General features: G+C 40.2%; 1 protein-coding gene and 1 non-coding gene across 5 annotated transcripts in view; both read left to right on the top strand.

Annotated features, from left to right (window-relative positions):
• The window catches only part of CKAP5 (cytoskeleton associated protein 5), a 113,252-nt gene that overhangs the window by 87,057 nt on the left and 12,364 nt on the right, over positions 1 to 13,831 (top strand). For all 4 annotated transcript variants that reach the window (XM_003412252.4, XM_010592087.3, XM_064288188.1 and 1 more), the window contains 3 exons: positions 6,989 to 7,161; positions 8,347 to 8,520; positions 8,962 to 9,082. In XM_003412252.4, the coding sequence (XP_003412300.2) occupies positions 6,989 to 7,161; positions 8,347 to 8,520; positions 8,962 to 9,082 (468 nt within the window). The remainder of the gene's footprint in view (positions 1 to 6,988; positions 7,162 to 8,346; positions 8,521 to 8,961; positions 9,083 to 13,831) is intronic.
• Positions 9,133 to 9,237, top strand: LOC111751260 (small nucleolar RNA SNORD67). Its single transcript, XR_002786350.1, has one exon. It is a non-coding gene; the product is annotated as a small nucleolar RNA SNORD67 (small nucleolar RNA).

Here is a 13,831-nt window from a genome sequence, read left to right on the forward strand (position 1 = left end):
AATAAACATGGGTGTGCATATATCTGTTCGTGTGAAGGCTCTTATTTCTCTAGGGTATATTCCGAGGAGTGGGATTTCTGGGTTGTATGGTAGTTCTATTTCTAACTGTTTAAGATAACGCCAGATAGATTTCCAAAGTGGTTGTACCATTTTACATTCCCACCAGCAGTGTATAAGAGTTCCAGTCTCTCCGCAGCCTCTCCAACATTTATTATTTTGTGTTTTTTGGATTAATGCCAGCCTTGTTGGAGTGAGATGGAATCTCATCGTAGTTTTAATTTGCATTTCTCTAATGGCTAATGATCGAGAGTATTTTCTCATGTATCTGTTAGCTGCCTGAATATCTTCTTTAGTGAAGTGCGTGTTCATATCCTTTGCCCACTTCTTGATTGGGTTGTTTGTCTTTTGTGGTTGAGTTTTGACAGAATCATGTAGATTTTAGAGATCAGGTGCTGGTCGGAGATGTCATAGCTGAAAATTCTTTCCCAGTCTGTAGGTGGTCTTTTTACTCTTTTGGTGATGTCTTTAGATGAGCATAGGTGTTTGATTTTTAGGAGCTCCCAGTTATATGGTTTCTCTTCGTCATTTTTGGTAATGTTTTGTATTCTGTTTATGCCTTGTATTAGGGCTCCTAAGGTTGTCCCTATTTTTTCTTCCATGATCTTTATCGTTTTAGTGTTTATGTTTAGGTCTTTGATCCACTTGGAGTTAGTTTTTGTGCATGGTGTGAGGTATGGGTCCTGTTTCATTCTTTTGCAAATGGATATCCAGTTATGCCAGCACCATTTGTTAAAAAGACTATCTTTTCCCCAATTAACTGACACTGGGCCTTTGTCAAATATCAGCTGCTCATACGTGGATGGATTTATATCTGGGTTCTCAATTCTGTTCCATTGGTCTATGTGCCTGTTGTTGTACCGGTACCAGGCTGTTTTGACTACTGTGGCTGTATAATAGGTTCTAAAATCAGGTAGAGTGAGGCCTCCCACTTTCTTCTTTTTCAGTAATGCTTTGCTTATCCGAGGCTTCTTTCCCTTCCATATGAAGTTGGTGATTTGTTTCTCTGTCACATTAAAAAATGGCATTGGAATTTGGATCAGAAGTGCATTGTATGTATAGATGGCTTTTGGTAGAATAGACATTTTTACTATGTTAAGTCTTCCTATCCATGAGCAAGGTATGTTTTTCCACTTAAGTAGGTCCTTTTTAGTTTTTTGTAGTAGTACTTTGTAGTTTTCTTTGTATAGGTCTTTTACATCTTTGGTAAGATTTATTCCTAAGTCTTTTATCTTCCTGGGGGCTACTGTGAATGGTATTGATTTGGTTATTTCCTCTTCGATGTTCTTTGAGGAATCCAAGTGATTTTTGTATGTTTATCTTATAACCTGAGACTCTGCCAAACTCTTCTATTAGTTTCAGTAGTTTTCTGGAGGATTCCTTAGGGTTTTCTGTGTATAAGATCATGTCATCTGCAAATAGAGATAATTTTACTTCCTCATTACCAGTCTGGATGCCCTTTATTTCTTTGTCTAGCCTAATTGCTCTGGCTAGGACCTCTAGCACAATGTTGAATAAGAGCGGTGATAAAGGGCATCCTTGTCTCCTTCCAGTTCTCAAGGGAAACGCTTTCAGGCTCTCTCCATTTAGAGTGATGTTGGCTGTTGGCTTTGTATAGATGCCCTTTATTGAGGAATTTTCCTTCTATTCCTATTTTGCTGAGAGTTTTTTATCATAAATGGGTGTTGGACTTTGTAAAATGCCTTTTCAGCATCAATTGATAAGATCATGTGGTTTTTGTCTTTTGTTTTATTTGTATGGTGGCATACCCGGTAAAAATCCCACTTGGTCATGGTGGATTAATTTTTTGATATGTTGTTGAATTCTATTGGCTAGAATTTTGTTGAGGATTTTTGCAACTATGTTCATGAGGGATATAGGTGTGTAATTTTCTTTTTTTGTGATGTCTTTACCTGGTTTTGGTATCAGGGATGTGGTGGCTTCATAGAATGAGTTAGGTAGTATTTTCTATGCTTTGAAATACCTTTAGTAGTAGTGGTGTTAACTCTTCTCTGAAAGTTTGGTAGAACTCTGCAGTGAAGCCATCCGGGCCAGGGCTTTTTTTTGTTGGGAGTTTTTTGATTACCGTTTCAATCTCTTTTTTTGTTATGGATCTATTTAGTTGTTCTACTTCTGATTGTGTTAGTTTAGGTAGGTGGTGTTTTTCCAGGAATTCATCCATTTCTTCTAGGTTTGCAAATTTGTTAGAGTACAATTTTTCGTGATAATCTGATATGATTCTTTTAATTTCAGTTGGGTCTGTTGTGATATGGCCCATCTCGTTTCTTATTCGGGTTATTTGTTTCCTGTATTTCTTTAGTCAGTCTAGCCAATGGTTTATCAATTTTGTTAATTTTTTCAAAGAACCAGCTTTTGGCTTTGTTAATTCTTTCAATTGTTTTTTCTGTTCTCTAATTCATTTAGTTCAGCTCTAATTTTTATTATTTGTTTTCTTCTGGTGCCTGATGGATTCTTTTGTTGCTCACTTTCTATTTGTTCAAGTTGTAGGGACACTTCTCTGATTTTGGCTCTTTCTTCTTTTTGTATGTGTGCATTTATCGATGTAAATTGGCCTCTGAGCACTGCTTTTGCTGTGTCCCAGAGGTTTTGATAGGAAGTATTTTCATTCTCGTTGCATTCTATGAATTTCCTTATTCCCTCCTTAATGTCTTCTATAACCCAGTCTTTTTTCAGGAGGGTATTGTTCAGTTTCCAAGTATTTGATTTCTTTTCCCTAATTTTTCGGTTATTGATTTCCACTTTTATGGCCTTGTGGTCCGAGAAGATGCTTTGTAATATTTCGATGTTTTGGATTCTGCGAAGGTTTGTTTTATGACCTAATATGTGGTCTATTCTAGAGAATGTTCCATGTGCGCTAGAAAAAAAAGTATACTTTGCAGCAGTTGGGTGGACAGTTCTGTATAAGTCAATGAGGTCAAGTTGGTTGCTTGTTGTAATTAGGTCTTCCCTGTCTCTATTGAGCTTCTTACTGGATGTCCTGTCCTTCTCCGAAAGTGGTGTGTTGTAGTCTCCTACTATAAATGTGGAGGTGTCTATCTCACTTTTCAGTTCTGTTAAAATTTGATTTATGTATCTTGCAGCCCTGTCATTGGGTGCATAAATATTTAATATGGTTTTATCTTCCTGGTCAATTGTACCTTTTATCATTATGTAGTGTCCTTCTTTATCCTTTGTGGTGGATTTAAGTTTAAAGTCTATTTTGTCAGAAATTAATATTGCTACTCCTGCTCTTTTTTGCTTATTGTTTGCTTGATATATTTTTTTCCATCCTTTGAGTTTTAGTTTGTTTGTGTCTCTAAGTCTAAGGTGTGTCTCTTGTAGGCAGCATATAGACGGATCGTGTTTCTTTATCCAGTCTGAGACTCTCTGTCTCTTTATTGATGCATTTAGTCCATTTACAGTCAGCATAATTATAGATAAGTATGTGTTTAGTGTTGTCATTTTGATGCCTTTTTGTGTGTGTTGTTGGCCATTTCATTTTTCCAGTTACTTTTTTGTGCTGAGGCATTTTTCTTTGTAAATTGTGAGATCCTCATTTTCATAGTATTTGACTTTATCTTTGCTGAGTCGTTGTTTTTCTTGGTTTTTATTTTGAGTTATGGAGTTGTTATACCTCTTTGTGGTTACCTTAACATTTACCCCTATTTTTCTAAGTAAAAACCCAACTTGTATTGTCCTATATCGCCTTGTATCCCTCTCCATATGGCAGTTCTATGCCACCTGTATTTAGTCCCTCTTTTTGATTATTGTGATCTTTTACATATTGACTTCAATGATTCCCAGTTTAGAGCCTTTTTTTTTTTTTTTAAATCTTATTTTGTTTTTGTGATTTCCCTATTTGAGTTGATATCAGGATGTCCTGTTCTGTGACCTTGTGTTGTGCTGTTATCTGATATTATTGGTTTTCTGACCAAACAATTTCCTTTAGTATTTCTTGTAGCTTTGGTTTGGTTTTTGCAAATTCACTAAGCTTGTGTTTATCTGTAAATATCTTAATTTCGCCTTCATATTTCAGAGAGAGTTTTGCTGGATATATGATCCTTGGCTGGCAGTTTTTCTCCTTCAGTGTTCTGTATATGTCATCCCATTGCCTTCTTTACTGCATGGTTTCTTTTGAGTAGTCTGAACTTATTCTTATTGATTCTCCTTTGTAGGAGACCTTTCTTTTATTCCTGGCTGCTTTTAAAATTTTCCCTTTATCTTTGTTTTTGTCAGGTTTGATGATAATATGTCTTGGTGTTTTTCTTTTTGGATCAATCTTAAATGGGGTTCGATGAGCATCTTGGATAGATAATCCTTTCGTCTTTCATGATGTCAGGGAAGTTTTCTGTCAGCAGATCTTCAACTATTCTCTCTGTGTTTTCTGTCCTCCCTCCCTGTTCTGGGACTCCAGTCACACGCAAGTTATCCTTGATAGAGTCCCAAATGATTCTTAGGTTTTCTTCATTTTTTTTAATTCTTTTATCTGATTTTTTTTCCAGCTATGTTGGTGTTAATTCCCTGGTCCTCCAGATTTCCCACTCTGTGTTCTAATTGCTCTGGTCTGCTCCTCTGACTTCCTATTGCATTGTCTAATTCTGTAATTTTATTGTTAATCTTTTGGATTTCTGAATGCTGTCTCTATGGATTCTTGCAGCTTATTAATTTTTCCACTATGTTCTTGAATAATCTTTTTGAGTTCTTTAACTGTTTTGTCAGTGTGTTCCTTGGCTTGTTCTGCAGATTGCCTTATTTCATTTCTGAGGTCATCCCTGATGTCTTGAAGCATTCTGTAAATTCGTTTTTTATATTCTGTATCTGATAATTCCAGGATTGTATCTTCATTTGGGAAAGATTTTGATTCTTTTGTTTCGGGAGGTTGTAGAAGCAGTCATGGTCTGCTTCTTTATGTGGTTTGATATCGACTGCTGTCTCCGAGCCATCACTAAGATATTGTAGTGATTTATTCTGTGTTTGCTCACTGAGTCTTATCTTGTTTTGTTTTCTTTCAATATACGTGGATGGGCTACTAGATTGTGCTGTCTTGATTGTTGTAGCCCTTGACTTACTTATGACCTATTACCAGCTGGTTTGGGCTGTTACCAGATATATATGTCTGAGTCCATTCACTATTCTTGAGACGAGTCTGATTTTGGGTCATCAAGTGTGTGATGCACCCTATCACCTATCTACCTTGAGAAGTGGTGGTGATAGTTGTGTGCACCAGATTCTAGTAGCAGCTGGGGTTCACAGTCTGGGGGGGGCAGGATGCTGACAGGCTTCCCCCAAGTGTCAGTGAGGTAGGTGTGTCTCTATTCCTAAAGCACCTTGGTGGGTGGGGTCTGCAGCTGTACCTTAGGCCCCCAATGCAAGTACCTCTACAGATTGGTAGGTGTCACCCTCGTTAGACCCCTAAGGCAGGAGGCTAAGGTGGTCTGGGGGGAGCTTCAGCCATCAGTTCCCTGTTGTGGGTCAGTGAGGGCTCTGTTGAATACGCAGAGATATCAGACCTGGAAAACTTGTCTTTCCAGTAAATCCACTAAAAAACAAATGCAGTCAGATCCCTATCAGAAATGCCTTTGCATTATAATAGGCACCTTGTTCCCTGTAGGTATGAAAGCCTGAGTCTGTGGATCACATATGCTTGGCTGGAGCTGGTTCTGTGTTTTTAGTCCAATTAGGGAAGGATTTTTGGTCCCTGGGTTTTTTTTGGTTGCTTCTCTCAGGCTGGAAGAATGGGTTAGGAAAAGACCGAAAAAAAAGGGAAAAGATAAACTGCAGAGCAGTTCTCCCTCTGGCTCAGGAAATTCCAATGTTAATGAAGCCGCCTGGGAAAGGGAGGGGAGCGTTCAGAAAAACAGGAGAGAGTAGCCCCCGGGAATATAGACAAAGTTACTTATCTTGCTTGGGATGACTATTTTATCTGAGATTCCTGAGGGGCGTGTCACCTATGTGTGCTGGCTGGGTAGAGATTGCCCCCAAGGGTTAGGCCCGCAGAAGCCGCAGTCAGTTCCTCTGCTGCCAGTCCAAAGCCCAGCGTCTGGGACGCTGCACTTCTGGCTCCAAAACCAGTCGCTGCCTCCCAGGGACTTCTCCTCCCGCCAGGCACGTCGCCGCGCCGCCCGCATGAACCGGCTGGGCCCCCTTCCGGGGTCAGTTCAGGGGGTTAGGGCTGCGCCCCGTGTTTGCACCCTCACAGGATGTTGTGTTCAGCTCCCCTGCGCCCAGTCCTAAGCTCGGCGCCAAGGTTACCTGACTGGGACGCTGGCTCCAGGCTCTGAAAACAGTCTCTGCTTCCCCGTAGTTGTTCATTCTCCGTCTCTGTCACTCAGGTCAACTCTTTAAGTCTGTGTTTGTTGGTCAGGGTTCGTAGATTGTCATGTATGTGATCGATTCACTTGTTTTTCCGAGTCTTTGTTGCAAGAGGGATCCGAGGTAGCGTCTACCTAGTCAGCCATCTTGGCCCCCTCCCAGTTACTTCTTAATATCTCTGTAGATTTACACTCTGCTTAAGTATTTTGATTTGTATTATCTAGTTAAATCCTCTCTACAACCCAGTGAAGGAGATAAAGCAGGTGAGCATTTTACAAGTAAACTAAAGTTCCTTGCCCATAGTCACACAGCAGTGACAAAACAAAAATAGGCAAGCATCCTTTAATTTTTTGACCTTTTAATTTGTAGTTATTAATAGCTTTCTCTTCTGTATTCTTTCCTTTTTTTATGTGTGTTATTACAGCTAGTCAGATACTAGCAGTGGTTGATTTTAAAATGAAGACAGTGTTTTGGAAATAAACTTGTCCTAAAATTGTCAATTCAATTTGCTTAGATATGAAAAATGGATATTCTTGAGTTTTCTGATTAGATTTTTAATTCTCCTCATATTCTAGTAGAGGTGTGTGCGAATAAATTAAAATGTGGTCTCTTTTGACAGCTTTCTGAAAAGGATATGAGCATGCTCGAGGAGAGGATTAAGCGATCAGCAAAGAGGCCCTCTGCTGCCCCAATAAAACAGGTGGAAGAGAAACCTCAGCGCACACAGAACATAAGCTCTAATGCCAACATGCTACGCAAGGGACCAACTGAGGACATGTCCTCCAAGCTCAAGTATGTAAATAGAGAAAGTTGTCTGACAGTGTCTCTATGGACTTTGCCTTATGTGCTCAGAGCTTGTCTTGTAACGTAATCTTGAGTTCTTGTAGCCATTATCATGCATGACAGAGTGTCTGGGTAAATGGCTTGTAACCAAACGTTTATTCCTTCAGTCTTCATTGTCTTTGTCTTTGTCTCAAAACCACTTCTAAATGGTCTTGTGCCTTCTTTCACTGCTTTTCCGTGGACAGAATTATGTATCGCACTTATAGGATGTAAGTACTGCCTGCTAACTTCTCATTAGCAGGGCCCTTATATCTTTCTAACTTCTGACTTGGATTCATCCCCTCTGGAGGGTGACTGACTGACTTAGAGTTTATAACCAGGGTGGAGGGTGTCCATAAGTATCCCATAAATCAAGCCTTCCACAGAAGCTCATTGGCTGGCAGACACATGGCAACTCAGTGTCATGTGACTAAAATATTGATTCACCTTTTTCCTTATGTTATATTTGGTTGTGCTTAGGCTCTTGTTCTTTAGACAAGGCTAACTAAAACGCATGCACCCCAGAATTGGCTTAGGGACTCAAGATACTGCTTTCTAAGCAGGACAGCTCTATTTTGAATATAATTGTAACCAGTGTGAATTTGGAAACTAAATACCTATTGTTTGGATGTAGTGCTTTCTCTGACCTGCCAGGAATGAACATTTCAGAACAGAGGTGACTCACTATCCCTCGAAGTATGAGATGTACTGAACACTGCATGGAATGATGCTCATGGTTGGAAAAATTTAGACACTGGCTGATTTGGTGGAAAAGAACCGCCCAGTCTAGATTTCTCTTATATTTTTACCCATAAGAAGTGAGCTTTGAGTCAATATAAGTATTATGTGTACATTATTATTTTCTGCCCCATCTAGAACAATAATACAAAGGATTGTTGGCTTTAGTGAACTAAAGTGAATACTTGTAAGTTGGCAGGTAATGTAAGTGCAGGTTATCTGCTGTCAGCATAATCATGAACCAGTGATGTTGTCCACTGGAGATACTTGCTTAGACTCAAGGACTTACATCATTCAGGGGAGCTGAAACCAGAAGTTGAACATCTGTCTTAAAGCTTTGGGGCAACTGGCAGTGCTACTCTTGCCTTTTGGTTAAGAAGTTTCTTTTAGTTCAGCAGCCTCCTTTGCTTCCCTTAGCCAAGCCCGAAGCATGAGTGGGCATCCTGAGGCAGCCCAGACGGTTCGCCGAGAATTCCAGCTGGATCTAGATGAGATTGAGAATGACAGTGGTACAGTCCGATGTGAGATGCCCGAACTTGTCCAGCACAAACTAGATGATATTTTCGAACCGGTCCTCATTCCTGAACCCAAGTAAGTTGAAGTCTTTGATGTAAATATAAGTGGTTGATCATCAGAGTGCATACACGGAAAGAGTTTTCTGCTTATCAAACAAAAACCAAACACATTGGCGTCAAGTTGATTCCAACTCATAGTGACCGTATAGGACAGAGTAGAACTGTCCCATAGGGTTTCCAAAACTGTAACTCTTTACGGAAGCAGACTGCCACATCTTTCTCCTGCGGAGCAGTTGGTAGGTTCGAACCAGTGACCTTTTGGTTAGCAACCAAACTACTGCACCACCAGGGATCCTTCTCTGCTGGTAGTGTACCACTAAAACTTTTTAGAACTGATTACTATCTCACTACAGCAGTTCTTTGGTAAGACTTGGCCCTAGTGGGGAATTGCATAATTCCAATTTACTAGGATGTCTTGTAATCAGGATTAAATTTTTCCCTTTGCTCTGCTGTCTAGGATCCGGGCTGTTTCTCCACACTTTGATGACATGCACAGTAATACAGCGTCCACAATCAATTTCATTATCTCCCAAGTAGCCAGCGGTGACATCAGCACAAGCATCCAAGCTCTGACTCAGGTAATGGGAGTGCTACCCACAACAGTGATTCCATTGCTGGATGTAGAGGCTGTGAAGTTATGGGTTACACACTGATGGAATCACAGCGTTAGGAGATGCAGGCAATATTCAGTACCACTCTGGCGAAAAAAATGCACAGGGACCACTCAAGTGCAACAGGATATAGCTCTAATAGAGCCTCACATTTTTATAACTGTATTCATTCACCAGAGGCTGGAGTAACAGCAGTGAGCAAGTAGGGGCCAACTGTCATGGTACTTCCTCAGATTTTATGAATAGAGACAAATAAACAAGAAAATACCAGATAATTGTAACTACTGTGTAAATATCACTAAAATGGAGGGAGAGAGACTGAGTAGTTACTTGGACTGAGTGGTTACAGAAAAGCTGAATAACAGAAATGTGCAGATCATTCCAAGCAGAAGGATCATTTGAAGGCCTGTATGCCTTGAGCAGAGTGGGCAAGGGAGAATGGTACAGAATGAGGTTTGAGGGGTAGGCAGAGTCCAGATCATATAGGGCTTTGAAAGCCTCAGGATAAGTTGTTTGGATTTTAACTGCGATAGGAAGCCATTAGAGAATTTTAAGAAGCTACATGTTTTTTGTTAAAAAAAAAAAACAAAACAAATAACTCCTCTTCCTCTGCTTCCCTTCCCTAATAATCCAGTCCTAAAGCCATTATGTTAGGTGGAGCAGAACAAGGCAGGCATCCACAGTTGTGGCAAGGAGGTGGAAGTAGGGAGCCACAGAAGCTCACAGTGACGTAGTGGAGCCCATGTACTGTGAGGAGGGCCTCCACGCAGGAGGGCTGATGAAGAGTGGGGAGTCAGAGCCAGCACGCTGTAAGGAGGATGTCCATGGGTGTTACGGGGGATGCGATAGGGTTCAGCTGGGGAATCAGCTGAAGCAAGAGAAGAGGTCATCTGCGTGGGGGGTTGGGGCTGGTGGCAGAGATGGGATATTGGTTACGTACACACAGAGATTAGTTAGATAATATAATGAGGATAATGGCAGCCAGGTTTCTCACTGTCAGAGAAGGGAGTTACAAATAACAAAGGAGAACAAAATAGAATGAAGTCTGGGGTTCAACCAGAAGTAGATGCATCAGTATGAACTCATGGTTTGCAATGTATGGAGAAATATAGATGTAAATGTATATATAAAATATATAGAGAGATATACAGGTATATAAAACCAAAAACCAAACCCGCTGCCGTCGAGTCGATTCTGATTCATAGCGACCCTATAGGACAGAGTAGAACTGCCCCATAGAGTTTCCAAGGACCGCCTGGTGGATTTGAACTGCCAACCTCTTGGTTAGCAGCCGTAGCACTTAACCGCTACACCACCAGGGTTTCCATACAAGTATATAGATATAAAATATACACATATAGGTATATAATATACATATATTCCCTAGCACTTTCACTTAAAAAACAAAAAACCAAACCCACTGCTGTCGAGTCTATTCTGACTCATTGCAACCCTATAGGACAGAGTAGAACTGCCCCATAGGGTTTCCAGGGAGCATCTGGTGGATTCAAACTGCTGACCTTTTGGTTAACACCTGTAGCACTTAACCACTATACCACCAGGGTTTCCGCACTTCACTTAGAGGACCTGAAAACAGCAACACCCCAAAAACTAAGAGCATACCTAGTGTTCAGGTATTTGTCTTGTAAATGCCATTTTCCACTAAAAGAAATGAGGGCTCCTTGTAAAAATGGCTGATTGCAGGGCTGAGGCAGGGAAAGTACAAGATAAGCCTAGAACACTTTGTTGCGCCAGAGAGCAGGAACAGGCTCAAAGAATGATGGGGACATGTCAGAAGGACACAAGGGCCATCTGGAATGGACTCCCTATGTCTGAGTGGGAGACAATTTGAGCATCAAAATAAATAATGATAGTAACGAGTTATAAATCAAATAAAATTCAATAAATTTATTGAAGTCAATAAAATTTAATGCAGTAGGAAACGACAAGTCAGTTGTTGTTGTTGTTGTTAGGTGCCATCAGGTTGGTTCTAACTCATAGCAACCCTGTCCACAACAAAACGAAATACTGCCTGGTCATGCACCATCCTCACAGTTGTTGCTGTGCTTGAGCCCATTGTTGCAGCCACTCTGTCAATCTATCTCATTGAGGCTCTTCCTCTTTTTCGCTGACCCTCTACTTTATCAAACATCATGGCCTTCTCCAGGGACTGATCCCTCCTAATAGCATGTCCAGAAGTATATGAGACGTAGTTTTGCCATCCTTGCTTCTAAGGAGCATTCTGGTTGTACTTCTTCCAGGATAGATGTGTTCATTCTTTTGGCAGTCCATGGTATATTCAGTATTCTTTGCCAGCACCACAATTCAAAGGCGTCAGTTCTTCTTTGGTCTTCTTTATTCATTGTCCAGCTTCCGCATGCATATGAGGTAATTAAAAACACCATGGCTTGGATCAGGTGCACCTTAGCCCTCAAGGTGACGTCTTTGGTTTTCAACACTTTGAAGAGGTCTTTTGTAGCCAATTCTCCCAGTGCGATGCATCTTTTGATTCTTGACTGCTGCTTCCATGGCTGTTGATTGTGGATCCAAGTTAAACAAAATCCTTGACAACCTCAGTCTTTGTTTATCATGATGTTGCTTATTGGTTTAGTTGTGAGGATTTTGTTTTCTTTATGTTGAGGTGTAATCCATACTGAAGACTGTGGTCTTTGATCTTCATCAATAAGTGCTTCAAGTCCTCTTCACTTTCAGCAAGTAAGGTTGTGTCATCTGCATATCGCAGGTTGTTAATGAGTCTTCCTCAAATCCTGATGCCCTGTTCTTCTTCATATAGTCCAGTTCTCAGCATACAGATTAAATAGGTATGGTGAAAGGATACAACCCTGACGCACACCCTTCCTGACTTTAAACCATGTAGTATCCCCTTGTTTTGTTTGAACGACTGCCTCTTGATCCATGTACAGATTCCTCATGAGCACAAGTAAGTGTTCCGGAATTCCCATTCTTCGCAATGTTTATCCATAGTTTGTTATGATCCACACAGTTGAATACCTTAGCGTAGTCCATAAAACACAGGTAAACATCTTTCTGGTATTCTCTGCTTTTAGTCAGGATCCATCTGACATCAGCAATGATATCCCTGGTTCCACGTCCTCTTCTAAATCTAGCTTGAATTTCTGGCAGTTCCCTGTCAATATACTGCTGCAGCTGCTTTTGAATGATCTTCAGCAAAATTTTGCTTGCATGTGATAGTTCTGTAATTTCCACATTCAATTGGATCACCTTTCTTGGGAATAGGCATAAATATGGACCTCTTCAGTTGGTTGGCCAGGTGGCTTTCTTCCAAATTTCTTGGCATAGAAGAGTGAGCACTTCAGTGCTGCATCTCATTGTTGAAACATCTCATTTGGTATTCACTCAATACCTGGATCCTTGTTTTTCGCCAATGCCTTCAATGCAGCTTGGACTTCTTCCTTCAGTACCATCCATTCCTGATCATATGTTACCTCCTGAAATAGTAGAACATTGACCAGTTCTTTTTAGTATGGTGACTCTATGTGTTCCTTCTATCTTCTTTTGATGCTTCCTGCATTGTTTAATATTTTCCCCATAGAATCGTTCAGTATTGCAACTCAAGGCTTGGATTTTTTCTTCAGTCCTTTCAGCTTGAGAAATGCTGAGCGTGTTCTTCCCTTTGGGTTTTCTATATCCAGGTCTTTGCACATGTCATCATAATACGGTGCCAGCTCTAGGGGAAGGCTTTATGTCTGTGTTGACTCTGGAGGAAGGTTCTTGTCTCTTAGCTTCTGCTTTCTATTTCCTTAAAGATCTCCATGTGTCTTGGCATCTGTCTTACCCCATGTCTGTCTGGTCACTTATTTAATCTCTTTATGTATCTCAAAAGAGATTGACTCAAGATACACCCTACACTAGTCCTGTCTCATTGACATAACAAAGACAACCCTTTCCCAAGTGGGGTTATAACCACAGCCATAGAGGTTAGGATTTACAACACGTATTTTGGGGTGATATAATTCCATCCATAACAAGAAGCCTAGTAGACACCACCTTAATCAAATGATCAGAATGAGTATCATGAATAGTGGTACAAAATGAAATCATGTGCCACCCAAAAGGATTCAGTGAAAAGAATTCAGCATCACTCTGATAGTATTCCTGCTAACAGTGTGTGACCTGACTCTAATCATGAAAAAACATCAGAAAAATGCAAATTGAAGAACACTTTACAAAGTAACTGGTCTGTACCTTTCAAAAGTGTTAAGGAAAGACTGAGAAAGTGTTCCAGACTGAAGAGACACTAAAGAGAAAATCAACTAAATGCAGTACAGATTCTAAAATGGTCTTTTGTTATAAAGGACATAATGGAGGTAAATGGAGATCATTAAAAATAAGGCAAGAAACCCAGAACCTAAAGAGAAAACACAATTTTAGATTTTATAAAATTGTAAAATTTTTAGTTTGGAGGAAGTTACCATATACTGCCAATAAACAGGTGAAGTGGTGTGAAATATATTTGCAACACATATGATAAAGGGTTAATAGCTATAGTAGATAGAGTTCTTATAAACTCTTGAGAAAGAGAACCCAGTAGAAAATGACCAAAGGCTATCAATAGACAAATCACAGAAGATACCGAAATGACCTTAAAAAACTTTAAAAGATGTTCTGTCCCCTCCCCTCCACACACACACGAATGCAAATTAAAGTAAAACAAGATACCACTTTAAGCATTCA

This window comes from Loxodonta africana, chromosome 7 (assembly GCF_030014295.1).
Source record: "Loxodonta africana isolate mLoxAfr1 chromosome 7, mLoxAfr1.hap2, whole genome shotgun sequence".
Classification (NCBI taxonomy): Eukaryota; Metazoa; Chordata; class Mammalia; order Proboscidea; family Elephantidae; genus Loxodonta; species Loxodonta africana.